We start from the raw sequence: 25000 nt of genomic DNA, 5'->3' as shown, positions 1-25000 counted from the left end.
CTGCTTGTAACTGTAAATGAAGTAAGGAAGGAAGACAGCAAACAAGTACGAAACAGGAAGATGGAGTGTAGGTTTTTTTTTTTTTCAGTCAGTTACAAACAGACACGTCTTTCTTCATCACCACCATCATTACTATCATCACCACAGTCACCGTCTTCACTAGTCACGACCATCACCACCATAACTACCACCATTCACTATTAACATCACCACCACATTCACCAGCATAGGTAGGCGCAATAAATTATCGTCAGAATTTATCACCATAACAATGTCCAGTTATCGGTTATCCGAAAATTACTTTTTACACGTTATGGATTCATCGGTATCGCTAATACTTTTTGTTACAAACTGGCGATGATCGATATTTTCAGTTTTGGAAAAATGAGAACGTAGAAGTTTTGAACTTTCAAAATCAAATGTAGTATTTTTACTTAAAACGTTTTTTTTTTTTCATTAGTGAAGACATAATAAACATTAAATATGAAGATTTTTCACAGATTTTTCTGTTTTCTATGATAAAGGTAAAAACAGATATTTTCATTAATTAGTTTTCTTACTTTATAATATAAATATCGTTATCGATAGTATCGGAATTTCTTATTTATCAATTTATCGGTTATAGGACGATAAATTCAGTCAAGTTCTCGGTTATTGCCGACAAGATTATCGTTATCGGTTTATTGTTTACCGTGATCTTTTTTTCATTATCGCGCCCAACTACGTTCACCACAGCCTCAATCACCACCACCACCACCACCATCACCATTTACTACTACCACCACTACCATCATCACCACAGTCACCATCCTTATTACCATTCACTACTACCATCATTATTATATTCACCATTCTCTATCACCACCACCACCATCTTCATCATCATTAACTGCTACTATCATCATCACCACAGTTAACCTCACTATCAGCACCATCACATCACCACAATCACATTTCAGTCAATCCCTTAATTAATCTACCTATCTTCGTGTCAACCGCAAATTTACAAATATTACTACAAATTCCACTATCCAAATCATAAATCTATATAAGAATAACAATGCCCCAAAATAGATCCAGGGATGTGGCACCTCACGTGGCAAGAAACAGTGGCCATTGTCAAATTAGGTAAATGGAAGGAAGTTTTTTATAAGCAAAAACAGTAGTAAGATTAAGACACCTCACTTTAGGAGAGCAGATTATGAGAGATTTAAAAATGGGTTGACTGGCAACAGATGGAGAATGATGGGCAGGTGAGATCCTAGACAGAGGTTAGGGAGATCAAGCAAGGTGAGGGAGTTGAAATGATGTGTGAGCTTGGAGTGTAGAAGATGAGAAATAACCGGAGTATATGAGTAAAATTCTGAAGCATGGAGTTTTCTTTAACAGTTTTCATTCAGAAAACATGTAAGGAATGCCGTATAGTGGACAGAATTTTAGAGCAGAAGGGAATGAGTTGATTGATATTTCCATGATTAAGTAGATAGTGAAACAAAAGATGAATAGGCCGAACAAACTTAAGTCACCATAACCAGAAGAAGAATATCCCAGAGTACTTATTGAATGCAAAGAGATTATCAGTGAAGAGGTAGTTATCATCTTCAGAAAACTGATAGATTCAGAGGAGGTATCGATATATGAAGGCAAGCGAATGTAGTACCTATCTTTAAGAAATGAGATAAAACGTTAACGTGTAACTATAGGCCTGATATGTTAACTTCAAAATATGTAGGTAAAATAATAGAGCCAATAATCGCGAGAAGCATTAGGGAGCTTTTTGATAAACATAACTTAATAACTCAAATCGCAGTATGCGTGGTTTCACGAATGGAAAGTCTTTCCTTACGAACTTGTTGAGTTTTTACAGTAAAACTTACGATGTGACAGATAATAGGATAGTTATAACATCCTAATACCTTTACTTTAGTAAACCATCTAAAAAAGTATTCCATCAGAAGTTATTAGGAAGGTTTAAAAGATAAGGGAGAGATAGAAAGGTGTGCTTCCGCAGAAGTGACTTTTATAATAAACGGTCCTAAATTTGAGTGGGGTACAAGTAATTAGTGGGGCCATGCTTCGTACATGGACTGCCACGAGTAGGCCTGATGGCTTATATAGGAATATATGAAAATAAGGAAAGCTGCAAAAAGCCATCAGGGCTACCCATTGCAGTGCCTGTATGAAACACGCCAACCTATATATTTCCACCTATTATCCCCATTCATAAATTTGTTTAATTTTCTTTTAAAGCTTCCTTATAACTCAACACTAACAACCTGATTCCATTCTTATACCACTCTATATGAGAACCTTCTTGAATCTATTCAATTTTCAAGTGTGAATCAATTTTTTTCCATTATATCTTCTATTTCAATTACGGATACTGAGAATTTTGCTTACCACCCTTGTTATAATGCTTCCCACCACTGCAACATGACTCCCTCTATCTCCCTGTCAGGGAACGCCTCTAAGCCTGGAGACTGACAGCTCCGAGGACATGGTGATGGGCAACATGAGCATCGTGGTGCAGAAGGCCACCCCGGAGGATGCTGGAGATTACACCTGCACGGCTCACAACTCTGAGGGTTCTTCTCGCAGCAATCCCATCAAGCTGAGGGTCAATCGTGAGTAGTGGAAGGAAGGAGAGAAACATCTGAAACATTTGAAGCATTTATTTATAATAATTAGTTATACAAATACAATAATATATATATATATATATATATATATATATATATATATATATATATATATATATATATATATATATATATATATATATATATATATATATATATATATATATATATATATATATATATATATATATATATATATATATATATATATATATATATATATATATATATATATATATATATATATATATATATATATATATATATATATATATATATATATATATATATATATATATATATATATATATATATATATATATATATATATATATATATATATATATATATATATATATATATATATATATATATATATATATATATATATATATATATATATATATATATATATATATATATATATATATATATATATATATATATATATATATATATATATATATATATATATATATATATATATATATATATATATATATATATATATATATATATATATATATATATATATATATATATATATATATATATATATATATATATATATATATATATATATATATATATATATATATATATATATATATATATATATATATATATATATATATATATATATATATATATATATATATATATAGATAGATAGATAGATAGATAGATAGATAGATAGATAGGTAGATATATATACATAGAACTTCCAACATGTATAACTACACCTACTTCATATAAAGCAATGCTTTTTAGGCAACATATTTTTAGATAAAAGAGGGAGAGAGAGCGGGAATAAAGGAATAAAAAGAAATTTATAAATATATGTATTATACCAAACATCTTCCCGCACTTGACTAACTTGTTTCATTTTCGCACCTACAGACGGCCCCACGTGCAAGCGGTCCACACCCTTAGTGCTCGGCGTGCCCCGCCACCACTCACTCAACGTCACGTGCCAGGTTTCGTCTTTCCCATCTCCATCAGGTTTTTCCTGGGCCTTGCGCACATATCTCGGCCGCTTGCAGGTTCCCCAGGACAGAATCAACTGGCAGGGCACCACCTCCTGGATAATCTACACACCGCGGGCAACAGAGGACTATGGGGAGCTTATTTGCTGGGCCCACACCCGCAAAGGCCGCCGGCAGAAGGCTCCCTGTGTGGCCCGCTTGGTGCCCGCCGACACACCAGACGCCCCCGAGAGATGCCGTGTCTCACGAAGGACACCATCCTCCCTCACTGTATCCTGCATCGCCGCCCATGACGGAGGGCTGCCTCAGACATTCCACGCGTGGGTGAGTGCCGAACGGGCGTGTTGGCTGGTCGGTGGTGGTAGGAATTGCCCTTCCATGCTGCCTTCTTGCTGAATGTTTGTGTTGGTGAGGCGTTTGGATGGGATTGTATTGGTAGTTTCTGTCAAATTTATTATCATGATCACCATCAGTTGTAACACTGTAATTCCACAGTGAGTCAGTAACCTTCACCGATCTTCATGCTACCAAGTGAGAAAATCAATTGTTTTTCTCCTCATGCAGGTGTCCTTCGAAGGGCGGCGTGTAAATAACGCAAGCAGTGCAACTTCCGAGGTGACAGTACCGGGACTGCAGCCTGCCACTGCATACAGCCTCATCCTGTGGTCTGCCAACACGTATGGTAACAGCATGAGGGTCAAGTTGCAGGCCTCCACCACACCCTCCAACGTGACTGTGTCTACCTCCAGTAGCATGAACGGCCACTCCACGAAGGACACTACCAAGGAAGGTCCCTTCGACAGTTTGTACCCTTCCCTGGTGGCCGTGGTGGCTGTGGTCACGGTTGTGGGCATAGTGGTAGGTGTGGTGGCAGGCTTGCTCAGCCGTCACATTACCGTCCCGGTGCGACATTCTGCTGACCAAGACGACGACGACGACTACCACGCTGCCCCTCCCCCCTCACCTGGCCGCCGCCTCAAGGTGCACCTGCGGCGCTCAGGTGAGTTTTGCAGGTATGGGGCCCCTATGTTTTAAAGGGAGCACACTAATGTAGCTGGCAGGTAATGACCTCAACCTGATAATCACAATAACATCAAAGCTGCTCCTCTTTTCCTTGTCACTGACAAGGATGAGGGCACTCAGCATGTCCCAGTAATCTTGAGCATAATCAAATTCCTGTCTCCTCTCTCGTCACACAGGCAAGGGGAATGGCTCCCTAACGAAGCAGATCCGTAAGCCAACAGCGCGCTACGAGTTCCTGGGGACGGCACCACGGAGGGAGCCTCATGTGTATGATGACCCAGTGCCTTTACGACGGGAAAAGAAAGATAAGGTCTATGAGGAACTTCGAACAACGCCTGAGACAGAATGTTCCACGCTCTCAGCGACATCATCCGATCCTCCGGGCACGCTAATCCCTCCCCAATTCCTTCAGTGGCCCCTTCCGTACTGCCGACTCCTACGTAATAATGACTTCAAGGACGCCCCGAGGAAGCCAGTCAGGGTAGACCCGCCCAAACTGCCTGACATGAGTGTATGTGCATCCCAGTCATCTCCCGTCACCTCCACCCCACTAACTAACTCGGTCCCGCGCCCGGATTTCCGCCTGATCCTTGTCCCGGAGACCAGCAAAATACTCAAGAATGCCACGGAACAAGACACGAGACTCAAACAGCATTTTATAAAAGACATTTCATCCCCTTTCACCAGCAGCAAGTCTAAATTTCCAGCCATAACTGAGGAAGAGGAAATCAAGCCAAGTGCCACCAAGACCAAGGATGCCTCTTGTACTTTGAGGGACCCCTCAAATTTGACTAAAAATAATAAAGGGGTTTCAATTGAAGAGGAACTTTCAGGGGACCAGAGTAAAAGGAGAGCGCTAATCCCCAAGGCCATGGATCAGGACGTCAACACAAAGCAGCTTTCACGCCTCCTACATCCACCAGGAGCAACTGTGAGACTGAATACCGTGAACAGCATGAAAATCACATCTTGGGACCACCATAAAGTGAAGGCAGTGCAGGAAAAAAATATAAAAGTGGACGAAAGCATTGTTCTTCTCACTCAAAGAGGATCTCAACCAAAAGTCGAGGATGTAGCTGATGATATCACTTGTATCCCAGCCACCAACACATCAAAACCTTTCCTTCATAACGCCGACACGACCACAACCGACAATTGCAGCGCCTTTACTCAAAAAGAAGCAGAACATCAAGTTGCTAAAGTGGCTTGCCAAGAGGAAAAATTCACGCCAGATATGAACACGGAGACGGAGAACGCTGCAACCTCGTTTCCTCTGCTTCTTGATCACGGTGGAGACGAGGCAAGTAAACATAACAGTGCGCAAAGAGACAAAACATCATACGTCTCCTTGACCGATAAACTGCATCCAGCAACAAAACAAAACAGTAGTAGCAGCAATAGTAGCAACAGATTGCACCAACACCACCCATACAACACAAGTCTAGCGAGCATCAAAAGAAGTTATAGATCGCCAATATCAGCACAGCTTGCAACAATACTGGATCCTATGGTAAGTTTTTAAGTTCGTGTGTATTCACATGGTACAAAAAAAGACGTTTTCTTTGTGATTTTTGATAAGGTAGGTTTACTACTATATTACTTTAGCTACTCAATTTGTTTTAAGATTTTTGGGCTCGTATTCTAAAAAAAAAAAAAAAAAAAAAAAATACGGCTTTTTTACTGACAAATTTCATAATTATGTGATTATAGATTGCAAGTATATTTTCATGATTCTAGTGACAGTTTAGCAAGGATTATGTATTTCCAGTATGAAAGGCCTCATGAAAATTTGACTAATTATGTCTGTGACCCTTGAGACGGTCCCTATGAGAGAACAAAGCGAGCCCTTCATTACAATCAAATCTGCCTTTTGTCACAACTTACATGAGGTGGTAGGTTTAAGTGACCTAAAACCCCTTCAGTTTGCTTTTACACTTGCTTAGTCTTATTAACATAAAAATTATCTGAGCTAACCTGATACTGCTCTCTTGTCACTGGGAATCTTTCAGTCAGAACGCTGCACATTACACTGCTGTGGTAAATGGAATGAATTTTATAGATTTTTTTTATTCAACTCATTGATTTTCTATTGCCTTGTATTCCTTATTCTGCCTTTTAATCATGTGAAATAAATCAAACAACTTATACAAACATATCAAATAAAACTCTGTAAGTAAGGTAAACAGTCAATGAAGGTAAACTAGACGCAGCATAATGTGTAAGAATAGCACCATTATTGAGGGACTTACAATTAAACTTTTTTTTTCCTTTGTACTACCAGCTCTTACTTACACTTCCTTACACTTATGGAATATAAAAACGTATATAACGTTGATCGCCTGTCGTTACATCTGCAAGTTCGGATTTAGCTTCTTGCCAGTGTGATGTTTCTCTTATTGTTTACATCTGCAAGTTCGGATTTAGCTTCTTGCCAGTGTGATGTTTCTCTTATTGTTCTCTTCTCTTCTTTCCTTTCCATTTCAGATAATCCCCGCGGAGGGCAGCGTCACCCCTCGCCTGTCATCGGCCGGACAACGCAAGCCACGCATCGGTCTCACTTCCCTGTTCAGTCTCACAGCATCATCATCCTCCAATTCATCGTCGTCATCCTCTTCCTTTTCCTCGTCCTCCTCGTCCTCCTCTTCCTATAAGCGTGGTTTTAGGAGGTCTGCGAGGAGGACAGACCTGGCGAGCCCGTTCTGGAGGCCAAGAAGTGTTCCCACGACCTCTGGGCTCCAAATGACCTCCCACTGTTACTTTCAGACCCCTAACGCATCCTCCTCTTCCTCCTCCTCTCCTCCCTCCCCAAGGTCATCTTCCTCCTTTTCAGGTGCTTCTTCCTCTTCCTCTTCTTGCTTCCCATATTCCTCCACGGCCTCATCATCTCCTCTCTCATCTTTTTATTCATCTGAAAATTCGTTGCCCATCTCTACCTCACTCTCTCAGTCCTTTTCCTCCTTCCAGTTCCCAACCTCCTCATCGTCCTTTTCCTCATCTGCCACATCCTCCTCATCGTCCTCTTCTTCATCTACCTCCTCCTCCTCGGCAGTAACGAAGTCCCCCTTTTCCTCCTTTCTCTCACCTTCCCTCACTTCTCACTCAGCTTCCTCCTTTCTCTCTCTCTCTTCCTGTTCCACCTCCCCGGAATCAGGTTTTTCTGGACAAATAACACCTACTTGAAAGAGGAGAGAGAGAGAGAGAGAGAGAGAGAGAGAGAGAGAGAGAGAGAGAGAGAGAGAATTTTCTATTGTATTAATCAAGGTCGTGAATACCAAAACGTAACTCTAATAATACTATGTCTCCGCACAAGAAAGGCTACAAGACCAGGTAAGGGTGTCTACCAGTTTTGACAATTACCTCACTTATTTAACCCTTTGACTGCTATGGCCTCAACCCAAGCTTAATGGCAGTATATGGTCTGGTGAAGAGGGTTTCTTTTATGTAAGACGAGCACTACCCAAAATATGCATAGAAAGGCCCAATGAGAGTGCAACCCACTACAGAGAAGTCAAAAAGAATCATCCAGAATTGAAGGATAAGTTTCTTGAATTATCTCTTTTCAAAGAGTTCAAGTCATATAAAGGAAGAAACAAATATGCAGGGAGGGAGTACCACAGTTAACTATAAAAAGGGACTGAGAATACTAATCAGCTTTTTGATTAGAGAAGTGAAAAGAATGGGGATGCGAGAAAGTAGAAAGTTTTAAGTATAATTCTGAGAGACACCTCTGGCATCAAGAGAAGTGATGGACTGATGAGTAGTCCAGTTTGCTGATGCTTATAATTTTTGCTAATTAAAATAATTACTCAAATTTTATAACATCAGAGTAGTTAGTCAAGGGGTTAATAAGAGTAAAAACGGGAATGAGAGGCTTTTAATAAAGACAGCAATACACAAAACAGTACTATTTTATATCACTACTATTAATGCAATTAATATTGAATTGTCATTGTGAACAGTTTGTTAAGTTATATTAAAGTATAACTATGTACGTACTAAGACCGACCCTTAGTAATTAAGTTTTTTTTAAAGTTTGTGCTAAGAAAGTAAGTAATAAAAGTTTGTTACGCGTTTGTAGAAACGACTTTCAATATTCCGCTGTACAGGAGAGAGAGAGAGAGAGAGAGAGAGAGAGAGAGAGAGAGAGAGAGAGAGAGAGAGAGAGAGATTGCTACATAAATTACACAGGCCACATCAGACCTTGTTGTCCTCACAAAGTGAACTGACCAAGGACTAGTAAGATGACTGTAGAAATAAATAACAGCAAAGCAAAAGGCTCTCTCCCCACCTTCCGTTTCCTCCATTACAAGCCGTACAAGACACAGGTCGGAAATAAACACATTATGAGGTGAGAGAAGTAAATACCCAAGTAAATTTTATAAGCAAAATGGAAATGAATGAAATAAAATGTTGCAATTTTCTGGAGGCAAGTAAGTTATCATGTAACCAATTTGAGACAAATTATTCATTAAGAAGGCGTTTAAGTCTCTATAGTATTGCAGTCTATCATGTCTCATGGAAACTCATTCCATAGATTGACGATACTTTTTTTTCTTTATTTAAGAGAACTTCAGAATTTTACAACAATTTTGCAACAGTTTCCATACGTGCAATTTGAAAACAATCGCGAAATACAAACTGCAGTCCATGTTATTAATGCCTCTGATAATTTCAAACATTTGTATTAAATCGCCTCTTAGAATCATCAATGTTAATAGGAATAGGTTTAATTTTTCAAATCGTTCTACGTATGATTTGTTTCTTAGACTTGGTATAATTCCTGTTACTCTAGTCTAGGCTGAACTTGAATTTACCCATGTCTTATCTATGTCTGGTTCATCTTCAGCACAATATCAAAATATTATCTGCCGATTAGGCCAGTTACTTAGTTCGCTTTCTTTACAACTTCTGAAATTCGTTGATTGGGTTTTAGGTTGCGACTGAATCAGTTTCGCTATCTAGACTTTTAAGTTGAATACCTCCCCCCGTCCCCACTCTGATAACTTGTTTCGATTGCTCTGGATTCTAACTTGTTCGTTAGAGATTACGATATTCGCTATTCAGAAAACTTCGATAACGACCTCATCATCATCTGTTTCGTTTTATATTCACTAAAAAGGAACAGGTACTTAAATCGACACCTGTGGCACTGCGCTGGATACTGAATCTACTTTGATGTTTTTCCATGGAACAAAAGCAATATTAACAACAAAATCTGGGCAATATAGTGTCTGTTCATAGAGCAAATTAGCCAGCCAGAGAGACAGACAGAAGGAAACAAACAAATAAACAAACAAACAAAAAGGAAGAAAGAAAGAATATATAGAAGAATATATGTCATTTTAAACCACACGTGCCACATTTACAACAAAGACGAGAAGCAGAAACCGGAAAGAAGGCAAGACATATTGCAGGGAGAAAAGTAAAATATGAGCCAAGAGGTCAGACAGACACCACATCACGGCATTTCTGACCTTCAGCAACAGACTCTCTCTCTCTCTCTCTCTCTCTCTCTCTCTCTCTCTCTCTCTCTCTCTCTCTCTCTCTCTCTCTCTCTCTCTCTCTCTCTCTCTCTCTCTCTCTAAATCTCTAAAGTTTATAAAAACTGTTATGCCACCACAATGTACAGAACAGGGTCTTCCTGAACATGATAGACGTTTACCACCAAGACTGCAAGGAACACAGCAAGTAAGTCTTTTGAAGTTCAAAATGCATTGAAATAATATCTACTTATATACAGGATAGTCATTTAGCAAAATAAAAGTTTAATAATAAAGACTTTCCACCGATAATCCTTGGTTTGCTAATAATTTTATTTGGGTATTTGTTTTTCTTTATTCAGCATTGTTAATTTCTTGAAACCTTATTTCTATATTTGTCTTCTAACATTACCGTGCATGTTTCATACAATATTCTATAATGTGTTAGAATAAACATATCCAAATACATTTTATATTGCACAGAAAATTCCCGAATTCTTTGTCACCAAATCTACTGTGTGTGTGAAGGGGAGAGAGTCTGTGTATGAAAATAAGACAAGTATTATTGAGAGGGAGAAGGAGTGATGATAGTGATAGTGTTGGCAATTGAGAGAGAGAGAGAGAGAGAGAGAGAGAGAGAGAGAGAGAGAGAGAGAGAGAGAGAGAGAGAGAGAGAGAGAGAGAGAGAGAGAGAGAGAGAGAGAGAGAGAGAGAGAGAGAGAGAGAGAGAGAGAGAGAGAGAGAGGAGACATTCAAATAACGAAACCTCTATATTTGACCAATCATCTCTCTTCATTACACACACATCTCTATACCTTAGTTAATCCAGCGTGTCAGAAAGCATGTCCCAGGAAGACTGCTGCGAGGACTCAGGTAGAATGTACAATATGCAACACAGAAGAGAATCACGGAACTTCCTCATTTTATTACGGGACCCTTAAATTTTCAACCTCTCCCTCCCTTCCTGCCTCTCTTCCTTCTCTCCCTCTCCTCTGTCGTCTTCCTTACCAGCTGTCCTTGGAAAGCCTCTTCAGTAATGGTTAGAAAAAAACACATCTTTATTTTTTGTGTACGTGTGTGTGTGTGTGTGTGTGTGTGTGTGTGTGTGTGTGTGTGTGTGTGTGTGTGTGTGTGTGTGTGTGTGAGGTGAGAGAGAGAGAGAGAGAGAGAGAGAGAGAGAGAGAGAGAGAGAGAGAGAGAGAGAGAGAGAGAGAGAGAGAGAGAGAGAGAGAGAGAGAGAGAGAGAGAGAGAGAGAGAGAGAGAGAGAGAGAGAGAGAGAGAGAGAGAGAGAGAGAGAGAGAGAGAGAGAGAGAGAGAGAGAGAGAGAGAGAGAGAGAGAGAGAGAGAGAGAGAGAGAGAGAGAGAGAGAGAGAGAGAGAGAGAGAGAGAGGCAGATAAGCAAATATATAGAGACAGACAGAAAGAAAGACACAGACATATAGACAAACAGGAGGAAAGACAGAGATACAGATAGACAGCAAGAAAGAAAGAAAGAAAGAAAGACAGACAGACAGACAGACAGACAGACAGACAGACAGACAGAGACAGACTGACTGACTGACTGACTGACTGACTACTAACTAGACACACACACACACACACACACACACACACACACACACACACACACACACACACACAGAGAGAGAGAGAGAGAGAGAGAGAGAGAGAGAGAGAGAGAGAGAGAGAGAGAGAGAGAGAGAGAGAGAGAGAGAGAGAGAGAGAGAGAGAGAGATCAGAAGATCCGGTCATCCAAGGACATGAAGTTGTATTTATTTTATTTTTTATTTTGAACTCCCAGACATTCCTCTCATCTTCCTTTCTCCTCCTCACACCTTTCTTTCTCCTCTTCTCCTCTTCCTTTCTCCTCCTCTCACCTCCTTTTCTCCCCCACTCATTTTCCTTTCCCCACTCACCGATCTTCTCTCGTTTTTCTTTCTTTTTCTCCCGTCACCTCACTTTCATCTTTACTCCCATTCACTCTCTCTCTCTCTCTCTCTCTCTCTCTCTCTCTCTCTCTCTCTCTCTCTCTCTCTCTCTCTCTCTCTCTCTCTCTCTCTCTCATCCTTCTTTTTTTCCTTGTTCTCTTGTCCTCTTCTCTTCCTCAAACTGCCTCTTCCTCTCGCTATTTCCTTCTCTTTCTTTTTCTTTTTTCATCTTCTTTCTCTCTTTCCTTCAGCACAAAAGGGAAACACAAATGATACATGGATTGATAAATAGTAAATGAATGAATATAAAGTGACAACAATCTACAGTGACCTTAAGAGATCACAACTCTTCCTCACCAAGTAAATAAATAAATAAATAAAATCAACAATGAAAGAACAAGGATCCACAGTTGTCCGAGAGGCACCACAATGGGAAAAGAGAGCATGTCATAGAGAAGTAATGGAATGTCGCATCCCTGTTGCCCCAACAGGAAATGCAGCACCACAAGAGGGCGCATTTTACACCAAGGACAACTTTAGTAATCGGTAAACCGCTGGCTCACAAGTTACAGTAGGTAACGGTCCACTGATAAATCTATACATTTATACACGTGTGTGTGTGTGTGTGTGTGTGTGTGTGTGTGTGTGTGTTTGATCTGCTGCAGTCTCTGACGAGACAGCCAGACGTTACCCTACGGAACGAGCTCAGAGCTCATTATTTCCGATCTTGGGATAGGTCTGAGACCAGGCACACACCACACACCGGGACAACAAGGTCACAACTCCTCGATTTACATCCCGTACCTACTCACTGCTAGGTGAACAGGGCTACACGTGAAGGAGACACAAAATATCTCCACCCGGCCGGGAATCGAACGGTCCTCTGGCTTGTGAAGCCAGCGCTCTAACCACTGAGCTACCGGGCCGTGTGTGTGTGTGTGTGTGTGTATATATATATATATATATATATATATATATATATATATATATATATATATATATATATATATATATATATATATATATATATATATATATATATATATATATATATATATATATATATATATATATATATATATATATATATATATATATATATATATATATATATATATATATATATATATATATATATATATATATATATATATATATATATATATATATAAAAAAAAATCTTACTTAAATAGTTGTTTCCAGCGCACTGCCAAATAGAAAGATTAAATGGCAAAGGATAAGTATCCTGAAATTTCACCCGTGAAAGAGTTTAAGTAATAGAAAGGAGGAAAAACAGAAGCAGGTAGGGAGTTTACCAGAGAAAGGTATGGATGATTGAGAATACTGTTTAACTCTTGTGTGAGAGGTGGACAGAATAGGCGTGAGAGGAAAACGAAGAAAGTCTTCTGCAGGGAGACCAAGTGAGGAGAGGAGGCAAGTTGTTAGCAAAATCAAAAGAGCGGTTAGCATGACAGTAAAGGCAGACGATAGCAAGAAATGCAACATTATGGTGAAGAGAAAGAAAGGCTGAAGACAATCAGTTTGAGGAGAGTTGATAAGACGAGAAAAACTTTTGATTCCACCCTGCCTAAAACATCAGTATGAATGGAGCCCATCCATACATGTGAAGCATACTCCACATCTGGACGGATAAGAACCAAGAAATGAGTTAGAAATTTGGGGCAGAGGAGGTGAGAAAACTGGAGGAGATGACTCAGAACACCTAGCTTCATGGAAGCTGTTTTAGTAAAAGCTGATTTGTAAAGTTTCCAGCATATATCATAAGTGACTGACATACCAAGGATATTCAGTGTAGAAGAGGCAGACAAATGAATGTCTTTGAGGAAGAGGATATAGTTATCTGAGAGGTTGTGAGGTAGGTAGATAGAGGAATTGAGTTTTTGAGACATTTTATCAATACTGAGTTTATTCTGTTCCACTCAAAAATTCTAGAAAGATCAGAAGTCATCAGGTCCATAAGTCGTCCAAGGGTTAAGGCCACCGACGGCATAGAAAAAATCATAGCAAAAGATCATAATGAGTAGCATGTATACTCAGAGGTTGAAAGAGAGAGAGAGAGAGAGAGAGAGAGAGAGAGAGAGAGAGAGAGAGAGAGAGAGAGAGAGAGAGAGAGAGAGAGAGAGAGAGAAAGGGGAAGAGCCCTATATCATCCGAGGTAGTTTTTTTTTTCAGCACAGGATTTGAGCGGAGAGTTTGGATCAGAAATAAAAGAGATGGTATAGTAGTGCCATCAGAGTAAAACAAAGTAAACAAACTTATCAAAGATGCGTGTAAAGGTCATAAGGATGTCTTCGTTTAGGTGCAATTTTTTTTTTTTTTTTTTAGATAAAAGAAAAAAAACGAAAAAAAAGACAATGACAGTATATAAACAAGAAGATAAAGGTTAGGAAAAAATCAAGATGTCATGCGCATCTCTACGACGGTCAGGGTGTTGCACTAGTCCCTCTATGTCGTAGAAGATAGGAAAGTTAAAGCCTAGTTCACCAGAATGGTCAGTGAAGGGAGAGAAGGGCTAACGCTGGTAGTGAACATTGAATCCAAGAATGAAGATCTCCGTAAAAGCGAAGAAAGTTAATTAAGATGTGCTCCACTTTGGGAGTTGAGTAAAAAAAAAAGGTTTTTCATCTAGTCAGAGGAGTTAGATATATGCACTGGTAAATTTAAGCTTGAGAGTAACTATAGTAGCAACCAGATGATGAAAAAGTCAGAAAAAGGATATATATATATATATATATATATATATATATATATATATATATATATATATATATATATATATATATATATATATATATATATATATATATATATATATATATATATATATATATATATATATATATATATATATATATATATATATATATATATATATGTGAATTGCCCATTTCATGAAATGGGCAAACCCAATATATGAATGAACCTAACCTAACCTAATAACTTACTCTAACCTAACTAACCATTTCATGAAATGGCCTCTCCATTGCACATTTCATGAATTGGGTTAGGTTAGGTTATATTATTTAGGTTATTATTATATAGGTTAGTTAGGTTAGGTTAGGATAGGTTAGGTTAGGTTAGGTTAGGTTAGGTTAGGTTCATTTCATGAATTGGGTTTGCCCATTTCATGAAATGGGCAATTTCACAAACGGTGTATATATATATATATATATATATATATATATATATATATATATATATATATATATATATATATATATATATATATATATATATATATATATATATATATATATATATATATATATAGATAGATATATAGATAGATAGATAGATATAGATGAAATAGATAGATATAGATAGTTATAGATATAGATAGATAGAGAGAGAGCTTTGTGAGAGAGAGTGAGTTGTGAAGATGATGTATTCCAGTGATGAAAGTGGTGGTGATTGGCCCCGTATTATAATATATTATATATTACAGCATGTAATATTCGATATGAAATATAAACAATGGAACAAACTCACGTTAGAGTGGTTATGAAACTTTATATCGTCTGAGCTAAAATTACCAAAAAACTAAATCCTCTACTGATGGTCTTTAGTACTCAGGTAAACGCTTATTTTCTTATGTTATTATTAGCTTAAAAAATTAGGTTTTAGCAGACTAGCTGATTAATGCAAGAATGCTGTACAGATGGGAAGGGAAAATAATTAAGTAGGAGTGACAGAAGATGACATACTTGTTCCAGTACAATAAATGCATCACCCCACTGGAGGCCATCATCATGGAAACTAATAGATTAGTCATTAATAGAGAATCTTACGAAAGAGGCGGAGAAAAAAATCATTTATTAAAAAAAAATCACGTCACGAACAAAGAGAAAACCTGCTGGAAGAAACGAACAACAGGAAAACAAAAGGTCAACTTACAGTGTGAAGATGAACGCTGGTGAAGATGGCGCAGCGCTGTGACCTTGAAGAGGGAGGTGGGGCGGGCGTGGGCGTGAGGGGCTGCGTCCGCTGCCTGAGGGAGGAGGATGCGTTCTACGGAATGGTAGTTGTGGTGGTGGTGTGGTGAGTGGAGGTCACTATGAATCAGGTAGAGGTGATGGTAACGGTGAAGGTGAGGTGGTGGTAGTAGTGGTAGTAGTGGTAGTGGTGGTAGTGGTGGAGTGTTAAAGTGGAGGTCATTAGGAATCGAGATAGGGGTGATGATAACGGTGAAGGTTATGGTGAGGCGAAGGCGGTGATGGTGGTGATGGTGGTGGTAGCTGAGAGGGATGATAGTAGTGGTGGTGGTGGCGGTCGGTAGGGATTATCGTGGTGGTGGTGGTGGTGGTGGCGGTCGGTAGGGATTATCGTGGTGATGTGGTGGTGGTGGTGGTGGTGGTTAGTAATGTTGGTGGGCGCTGTGGTGTTGAAGTGGACTCAGGAATGGAAGCAAGTCAATAATTAGTGGTAAGGTATTATTAAATGTTTTCTTTCCTACTTATATTCACTTTTTTTCTGCAGTTCCTTCTTCTTGAGGTGTGTCTTCGTTGCATCATATCTCTTTTTGTGAGTGAGAAAAGTAAAACATTTGGTGATGATGTAATTATATAAGAATTGACCACCACCATCACCGCCGCCGCCACCACCACCACCACCACCACCACCACCGCCACCATTACTACCACCACCACCATCACTACCATCACAACCACCTTTACTATAACCCGTTTCATCACCACCAACAAATACCAGTTCACTTTTACTACCACTAGTCTAGTACCACACTCTACAGACACCTCCACCAACGCAACTATTGTCAACACCACCACACCACCACCAATACCACTACCACTACTTCACCATCATCACTACCACCATCAGCATCTTGACTACAACCATCATCACCACGAGCATTACAAAATCACCACCGCTAATAATAATAATAATAATAATAATAATAATAATAATAATAATAATAATAATACATGATTGGGAAAATTACCAAGAGCTTCAAATACAAAAAAGTAATGACACAATCAGTCAATCAACTAATCACTGGACAAACATACGTCTAATCGCCACTGCCACTAAATATACTGAGCCAAATTAAAACGCAGACGCAGCAACAAAAATATCACCGCCACTAGCAATTTCACTCTATCATTAACCAAGATAATGCTAATGATAAAAATGAGACTCGAAACAATACAAAGGCCAACAGGCCCACGAGTCGCACAATATGTTACAAGTGAATACAATTAGACACAAGCAAAGATCAAGTAGCAACAGACCTTTGGATCATAACTAGGCTATTGAACTGAACAACACTGATCTACACAAACAGAACCACCACCAATAGTATGAGTTATAAAGGAGGAAAATGTGTACTCTATGTAACTAAAATATATAGAGAGAAGAAAGGTGTAATCTACTTTTGTTTGCGCGGGCTTTTTTTTTTTATACTTGTGGTGGTGATGTGTTAGCTATGCAGTGGACTTACGTACAACTAAAGTGTGAAGGTTCCGCCAGATCATGTTATAAAGGCAAACAGGGAGCGCTTCTTTTGTTGAGCAGAATGAATGTAAGACGATGAGGCGAGAAGGAAAGAGGCAAAGGATTAACGATGAGTAATGCTTGTTTGTGGAGACCAGTCTAGGAGGCAGATTTGAAGGGACTTAAGGACGGAGGGAGAGAAGAAATGAAGAAGAAAAAAAAAAAACAGGAGAGAGGGACGGAGGGAAGAATGGAGGGAAGTATCTCCAAGGTGACGAGCAGGTATGTATGTACTACTCGTAGTACTCTGACCATTCTCTCTCTCTCTCTCTCTCTCTCTCTCTCTCTCTCTCTCTCTCTCTCTCTCTCTCTCTCTCTCTCTCTCTCTCTCTCTCTCTCTCTCTCTCTCTCTCTCTCTCTCTCTCTCTCTCTCTCTCTCTCTCTCTCTCTCTCTCTCTCTCTCTCTCATTCGCATATACATAAAACATCAGTCAACTCTCGACCTCCTAACACACACACACACACACACACACACACACACACACACACACACACACACACACACTCTCTCTCTCTCTCTCTCTCTCTCTCTCTCTACCCCTTCACTTCCTCTCTAAATCCCTCTCTCCCTCCCTCCTTCCCTTCAGCCACCACCCCCTCCCATCCCCGTCTCCATGTTCTTCCCTTCACTACTAAGAGGCCGCGCCGGGTCACAGGACTCCGCAGTCCTTACCCGTCGCCTGGACAGTGAACAGCCTCCATCTCCACCATGAAGACTCTACTGCTGCTCGCCGCCCACCTCGCCCTCGGTAAGCATTTAAGCGGTAGAACAGCTATGAGGAGAGGGAGAATAAGTGGATAGAGAATATATATATATATATATATATATATATATATATATATATATATATATATATATATATATATATATATATATATATATATTACACACACACACACACACACACACACACACACACACACACACACACACACACACACACACACACACACACACACACACATACACACACAGGTAAAGAGATAAAGGACAAAAGAATATGGTCATAAACTTTTGAATTCTTATCCAAGAGAAAAATAGAAAAATCTGTATGATAATAGTTGTAGTAGTAGTAGTAGTAATAATAATAATAATAATAATAATAATAATAATAATAATAATAATAATAATAACAATAATAACCACCACGACCACCGCCACCACCATAACCACAACAACAACCGTAGTAATAGAGACGCACTTGAATTCCTCCTGACTTCAACAAACAGAGGAAGGAAATGTGCTTCCTGTTGTGAGCCTCGCGTCTTGTTCTGCCAACATCTGGAAGGTGGCTTCTGTGAGGTCACCGTTTTTTTTTTTTTTTCATTTGGAAGCAAAATAATGTTGATATAACGAGAACTTTTCTTTACATAAAACTGGTGATAGAATTTCAGTATATGGAAAATTTTCACCCCATCATTTACCGTTCAATTCAGTTTCACAGCAAATATTCCGATCATAACGCAACACTAATGCGACAAGACCACAAAGCGATCATAGTAACAATAAAACTCTATTAAAATACTTTTACTAATCAACATAATAGTCTCCCGCCTGCCGTACTTCTAATCAGTGATAGGAAAGGTAAACACGGTGTGTGGGTCAGACGACAGAGTAAACACTTTCCCTTTCACTCACACCCAGCAAGGAACAACTTCCCATACGAGTTTCTAAGTGCTATAGCCCATGTCCTCTTCGTGTCCCTGTGACGTCTTCTTCTTGACATACATTAAACATCAATGAACAATAACAACCAGAGACGTACGACATAAATGGAGAAAAAAACATTTGAAGGAAGGAAAAAACACAAAGGAACACAAAGGAAAAGCCAACAATAACGGATTTTATGACCATTATTAGGCTGTTTGTGATGAGCTATCCAATCTAATCTAAAGTAAGATATATATACATATGTCACACACACACACACACACTCATACAAATATATATATATATATATATATATATATATATATATATATATATATATATATATATATATATATATATATATATATATAAGATTTTAAGAGAGAGAGAGAGAGAGAGAGAGAGAGAGAGAGAGAGAGAGAGAGAGAGAGAGAGAGAGAGAGAGAGAGAGAGAGAGAGAGAGAGAGAGAGAGAATTAAAAATAGAGGGGGACAAATACAAAGGAAAGTGAGTGTAAAGTTACAACCTGATCCCGCTTCAGAACAAACGAACACACACACACACACACACACACACACACACACACACACACACACACACACACACACACACTTCACTTCTTTCTTTCCACATCTTGGATGTGTTGTATGGGTTTGAAGCACCACGCCAACCATTGTGTGGCAAGAAGGGCGTTGTAGGTCTGTTTATATTACGAACATTTTCTGAAGCTTGAACATAAGGGACTGAAGACAACACCCTCAAACACTTTGGAGACAAGAGCAAGTACTTTTACCAAGTGGAAGTTATCGGGTTTCTAAAGATGCTCTCTTTATTCTAAGCATAGTTTAATAAGGATTGCACTTTATTAACGAAATAAACAAGAACCTAATTTTTCAATATTGCCTGAATATTCATAATGTTTGAAAACATGGAGCTATAGCTGTTATGGTCGTCTCTTTCTGAAGTGAATTATCTGTATCTTAAAAGATAGCTTTGGGTACGGGGAAAGTGTAAACGTTGGCAAGAGATACGTATACGTGAGAAATCTGAGCCAAACGGGAAGACTGCCTTCATTCACCTTCACTTGTGATTCCTTTGATTTCAGCTTCATAGATAAAATCCTTGTTTCTTGTTATCGTGTTTCCTGTGTAACTATCCTAATTCCTTATTTCATACTAGATAAAGAAGATTAGTTTCATCATTGCTAACAGATTTACTGTATTTTACTCTTTATTTTCTTTGTTTTCTTTCTTTTATGCCTATACTAAAACAGACTTTTTTTTATGTTTTCCTGCTTTTAGTCATTTCTTATATTACTTATACACTAAACATCTCATTTTTCAATCATATTCCTTGTTAATACTGATTTTGACTGCTCCATCTTTTATAACTTTATAAAAAAGGCTCTTCCAGTGCAGTAAAATAATATATATATATATATATATATATATATATATATATATATATATATATATATATATATATATATATATATATATATATTCACATACACACATATTTTCATATATTCGACATATTGCTATCTAATTCATACTCGCCAAGGAAAAATCGTTGAAAACTCAAATGTTTAAGTTTTACGTTTCTCCAATGTTTATTCATATTTTACGGGAAACTGGCTTCAGAAGGTCACTTGTTGACACGTATATCTTTTCTAAGTTTCTTTACCAGAAATTAAAAAAACACGACACCAGTGATAACAATTACAACATATAACGCAGTAAAAGGTAATAGATTAATCATTGTAGGTAGCAGAGAGAGAGAGAGAGAGAGAGAGAGAGAGAGAGAGAGAGAGAGAAAATCGGTTCCCGGCGTCACTTTACCTGAAGAAAAAATGTGAGCGTGGTTTAGAAAGGACAAGTTGGCCCACGTGACCTGACCTAAAACCAATGTGTTGAAACAGAGAGAGAGAGAGAGAGAGAGAGAGAGAGAGAGAGAGAGAGAGAGAGAGAGAGAGAGAGAGAGAGAGAGAGAGAGATCGTTCCAGAAGTTTTACTGATATACATTTGCATATGAACCGTTGTGACTGTTGTACAGTGCACTCATTCACCGATAACGGTTTGCCTCTTAGTGTACCGCGCACCCTTTGATGGCCATGAGATTGAAACTCTTCTCTTGTAAAGTCAAAGTAAGAGGAAAACAGAATCAGGTAGAACTTCTAGAGTTTACAAGTGAAAGGTGTGGGTGAATGACAGCAAGACTCCACCTACTTATGCGTTAGATTGATGAACGCAGGATATGTAAAAGGAAAAGGGTCGTATTTTGAAACGTTTTCTCGCATACAGGAAAAGTTATTGAAGCTTTTAAAGGTGTTTCATGCTTCTAGCGATTGATGAACATGGATTCTACACGGATTCTACAGAAAGTAAACCTTGAGAACACGACTAACCATCTCTGTGGCCTTTGAAAATAATCCCGTTGAGGAAGCAGAAGGTATAATCATAAATATGCGCTGATCTAAATAGAAACGTTTGTGTGGCGAAGCATTAAAACAGACCTCTCCATACCAATCTAGTGCTTTCTCGAGATATTCCATTTCATTCCGGTAAAACCAATGATGAAGTTGAAGTAATTATAAACATACTGTAAGGCCTATCCGTTACGTAACATGCATGACGATGGAAATACCTTGTTAAATATAACCTCACATAAATTGTTTTTTCAAAGGCTACGTGCTTGAAGAAATAGAAATCTTATCTATAAAAAATCCAGAATATGACATCACTAGAGTAAATATAAACTACTGGTAAGTCTTCCGATGGTGAAATACGTGAAGCATTGAAGATATCCCGTCATAAAATAGCCGTTGACACACTACTGAAAAAAAAAAATAAATAAATAAATAACAGCCTCCTATTTCTTTCCATTACTCTTCTTCTGGTAGATAACAATTAATCAAGCGAGCGAGCAAACAAGCAAGCAAACTCTCGTGATAAGATCAGGAAGAAACAAATAATGGTGACAGTAATAGGCTGGCAAACATCAGACAATTTCTGCGACAAAATAAAGTCAAGAAATTAATCAGTCATAATTTGGCGAAGTCTAATTCAGCCCAGTGTACAGTCCCTCCTTCTATTTCATCAAGTAAATAATGAAGAAGATATCAGTAATAAAATATCCTTCCATGGTTGATACACTCCAAGAGTATCATTTTCAATTACCGAGACTCCTGCATTCATGTGAAAAGCAGCGTCTAAATATCAAAATCCAGCAACGAAATCATCAGCAAGCATAATTCATCTTGTGTGTGCTAGTATTTTCCCAGTGACGCAAAAATATTATTTCATTCAAGACTAACTATCCTCTCAGTGACTCAGTGGTGCCTTTAATGGCACTGGAAAACTGCCCTACTAATAAACATAAGTGATTGGTCAGGAAAATGGTCCGTATTCATAAACGCTTTGCTTTTTAACTACAATTATTGTCAAGAACCACAGAGATGATTAGTAGAGTTCTCACGAAAGTTTCCTCTGTTAATAAAGTAAAAAATCTTGTTTATCTGTTACCAGAATCATAGAAACAACCTTAAAAACTATCGTAACTCCAACGAGTCTTTTGAAACTAGTGGAGGTGCGGCGAAGGGGTGTTTCAGGAAATGGGTCTCTATGGATTCCACACACACACACACACACACACACACACACACACACACACACACACACACACACACACACAGCATCAGCAGCAGCAGCAGCAACGCCGCAAGCATTGGCGGTTACACTTCGCTGCAAACACTGACCCCGCCCAAGTGACAGAGTTCAGTATGCTGTTATTGCAAATGTGACAAGTCTCCACCCTTGCACTTTACTGGGTCACGGCACTGCCTGCCAGTCCACGATGCGAAATAAGAGACTCCGACACTGCCTTTGCCTTTGTAGTAGATTTCAGTGACCATCTAATTTTAAATGATCAAGTGGCTGCAAAGCCTTTATTTCTATTGTTAGACGTACGGCACATTTACTTCCAGGTCCCAGCCACGCCAATCTCCCAGACTTCCCAGGACATTACCTTACCTTACCTAACCTAACCTAACCTAACCAGTTGTGGAGGGGGTAGGCTTTCCCTTTACTAGATGCCTCATCTCCCTTAAGGACACTAATCTAACATACCATATACCAAATCTAACTTAAATGACGTATGATAATCTCTAACTTAACCCAACCTAAATGACGTATAGCATTACCTAACCTAATGGGTGGCCTTCGCCCCTGTCAAACCCCTCTTAAGGACACTACGAGTAATCTAACCTAGCAATGCCTAACCTAAACTAAATACACAATACCTAACCCAACATAAATAGCATGCCTACTATTGCTGTTGTTGAATGGTGTCGACTGAGGTTTGTGCGTTGCCGTGGCTGGGAGTAAATGCATTGTACACAAGTCTGACAGTAAAAATACAACTGAAAAACAATGGCATATATAAAACCGCTGCAAAATCAAACATTTGTTCCCAAAGAAACAATAATACCCAAGACGCCTCAAGCCAGAAAAGAAGGCGTGATGAAGCTTTAGTCCACCAACAATGGCCTCCGCAACAGACAGAAATGAGTGGTGAAAGTTTGAGAAGCCTTCGTTCTCCAGCAGAGTCACTGAGGCTGATGATGACAGTGTGAAATGGAGGGCCAAAGTGACTCGGTAGATTAAAACATTGACTGCAATCTGTTATCACAACCCTCTCACTGCTAATGAAGGTATAAAGCGCTTCTGAAACACTTCTCCGCCGCACCTCCATTACTTTCAAGAGACTTATTGAACTTAGACACCTTTTTAAAGATTTATTTTTTACGGTTCTAGTGACAGATTAAGATGTCTACATTATCAAAAGAAAGTCTTGAGAACCTGGATAACGATTCATGTGGCCTTGGAAAATAGTGGCAGTGAGAGAACGAAGCGCTCTGAATACAGCTCTATAACGCTTACTATACTTTACTTCGGTATTCATACACAAGTTTACTAAACTAGAATAAGACAACGGGCAGCTTTGTAACGTCTATCCCTACTCCTTTGCTGCCAGTCTTGTTTTTTAAAAATTATTCGCTAACCTTCCTCCACAACACAAGCTAGGCAGAACCCGCTATCACTCAAATGATAAGTCTGAGTAAAACTTGAAACCTGTCGCTGGTAAAGTTAATGAAGGAGCCACACCCATTCTACATTAAATCCCCCCTCAGGCAGCGAAACACATCACGCTTTGACCTTTCTGGACAAACTTCGGAGGACTTTCCAAGTAGCTGGCGGTCGATCCTTTCCCTTGACGCAATGCCACCTCAGCTCAGTTCAGTCCTTCGTCAACCTCTGCCTCTTTCCATACCCGTTTTACTTTCATCTTCGTTGGCTACTCTTCAAGGTCGTGCAACTTTTTGTTAATTAAAAACTCGTATTCTCAGAGGAGGACTGGAGATGTATCGTGTATGAGAGAGAGAGAGAGAGAGAGAGAGAGAGAGAGAGAGAGAGAGAGAGAGAGAGAGAGAGAGAGAGAGAGAGAGAGAGAGAGAGAGAGAGAGAGAGAGACCGGTGAAGGTTGGAAGAAAGGGAATTCAAGGTCATACATACATAAGTACATACATATATATACACACACACACACACACACAGAGAGAGAGAGAGAGAGAGAGAGAGAGAGAGAGAGAGAGAGAGAGAGAGAGAGAGAGAGAGAGAGAGAGAGAGAGAGAGAGAGAGAGAGAGAGAGAGAGAGAGAGAGAGAGAGAGAGAGAGAGAGAGAGAGAGAGAGAGAGACGTAGGC

General features: G+C 38.9%; 3 protein-coding genes across 3 annotated transcripts in view; 2 read left to right on the top strand and 1 right to left on the bottom strand.

The window, feature by feature from the left end:
* LOC123508940 (serine-rich adhesin for platelets-like) overlaps positions 1 to 8725 on the top strand; it is a 19814-nt gene extending 11089 nt beyond the window's left edge. Inside the window, 5 exon segments of the mRNA XM_045262973.1 lie at positions 2459 to 2624; positions 3540 to 3949; positions 4190 to 4625; positions 4825 to 6158; positions 7133 to 8725. Coding sequence (XP_045118908.1) covers positions 2459 to 2624; positions 3540 to 3949; positions 4190 to 4625; positions 4825 to 6158; positions 7133 to 7828 — 3042 coding nt within the window. The 3' untranslated portion in view covers positions 7829 to 8725.
* Positions 1 to 16374, bottom strand: part of LOC123508942 (cell wall protein DAN4-like) — a 57874-nt gene extending 41500 nt beyond the window's left edge. Inside the window, exon 1 of the mRNA XM_045262986.1 lies at positions 15973 to 16374. The gene's annotated coding sequence lies outside the window, so the exon portion shown is untranslated. The remainder of the gene's footprint in view (positions 1 to 15972) is intronic.
* Positions 16375 to 18177: 1803 nt separating this feature from the next.
* The window catches only part of LOC123508944 (protein obstructor-E-like), a 10840-nt gene continuing 4017 nt past the window's right edge, over positions 18178 to 25000 (top strand). The window contains exon 1 of the mRNA XM_045262991.1: positions 18178 to 18335. Coding sequence (XP_045118926.1) covers positions 18296 to 18335 — 40 coding nt within the window. The 5' untranslated portion in view covers positions 18178 to 18295. The remainder of the gene's footprint in view (positions 18336 to 25000) is intronic.

Source organism: Portunus trituberculatus, chromosome 25 (assembly GCF_017591435.1).
Source record: "Portunus trituberculatus isolate SZX2019 chromosome 25, ASM1759143v1, whole genome shotgun sequence".
NCBI classification, from domain to species: domain Eukaryota; kingdom Metazoa; phylum Arthropoda; class Malacostraca; order Decapoda; family Portunidae; genus Portunus; species Portunus trituberculatus.
This window is presented reverse-complemented; position numbering and strand designations above follow the sequence as displayed.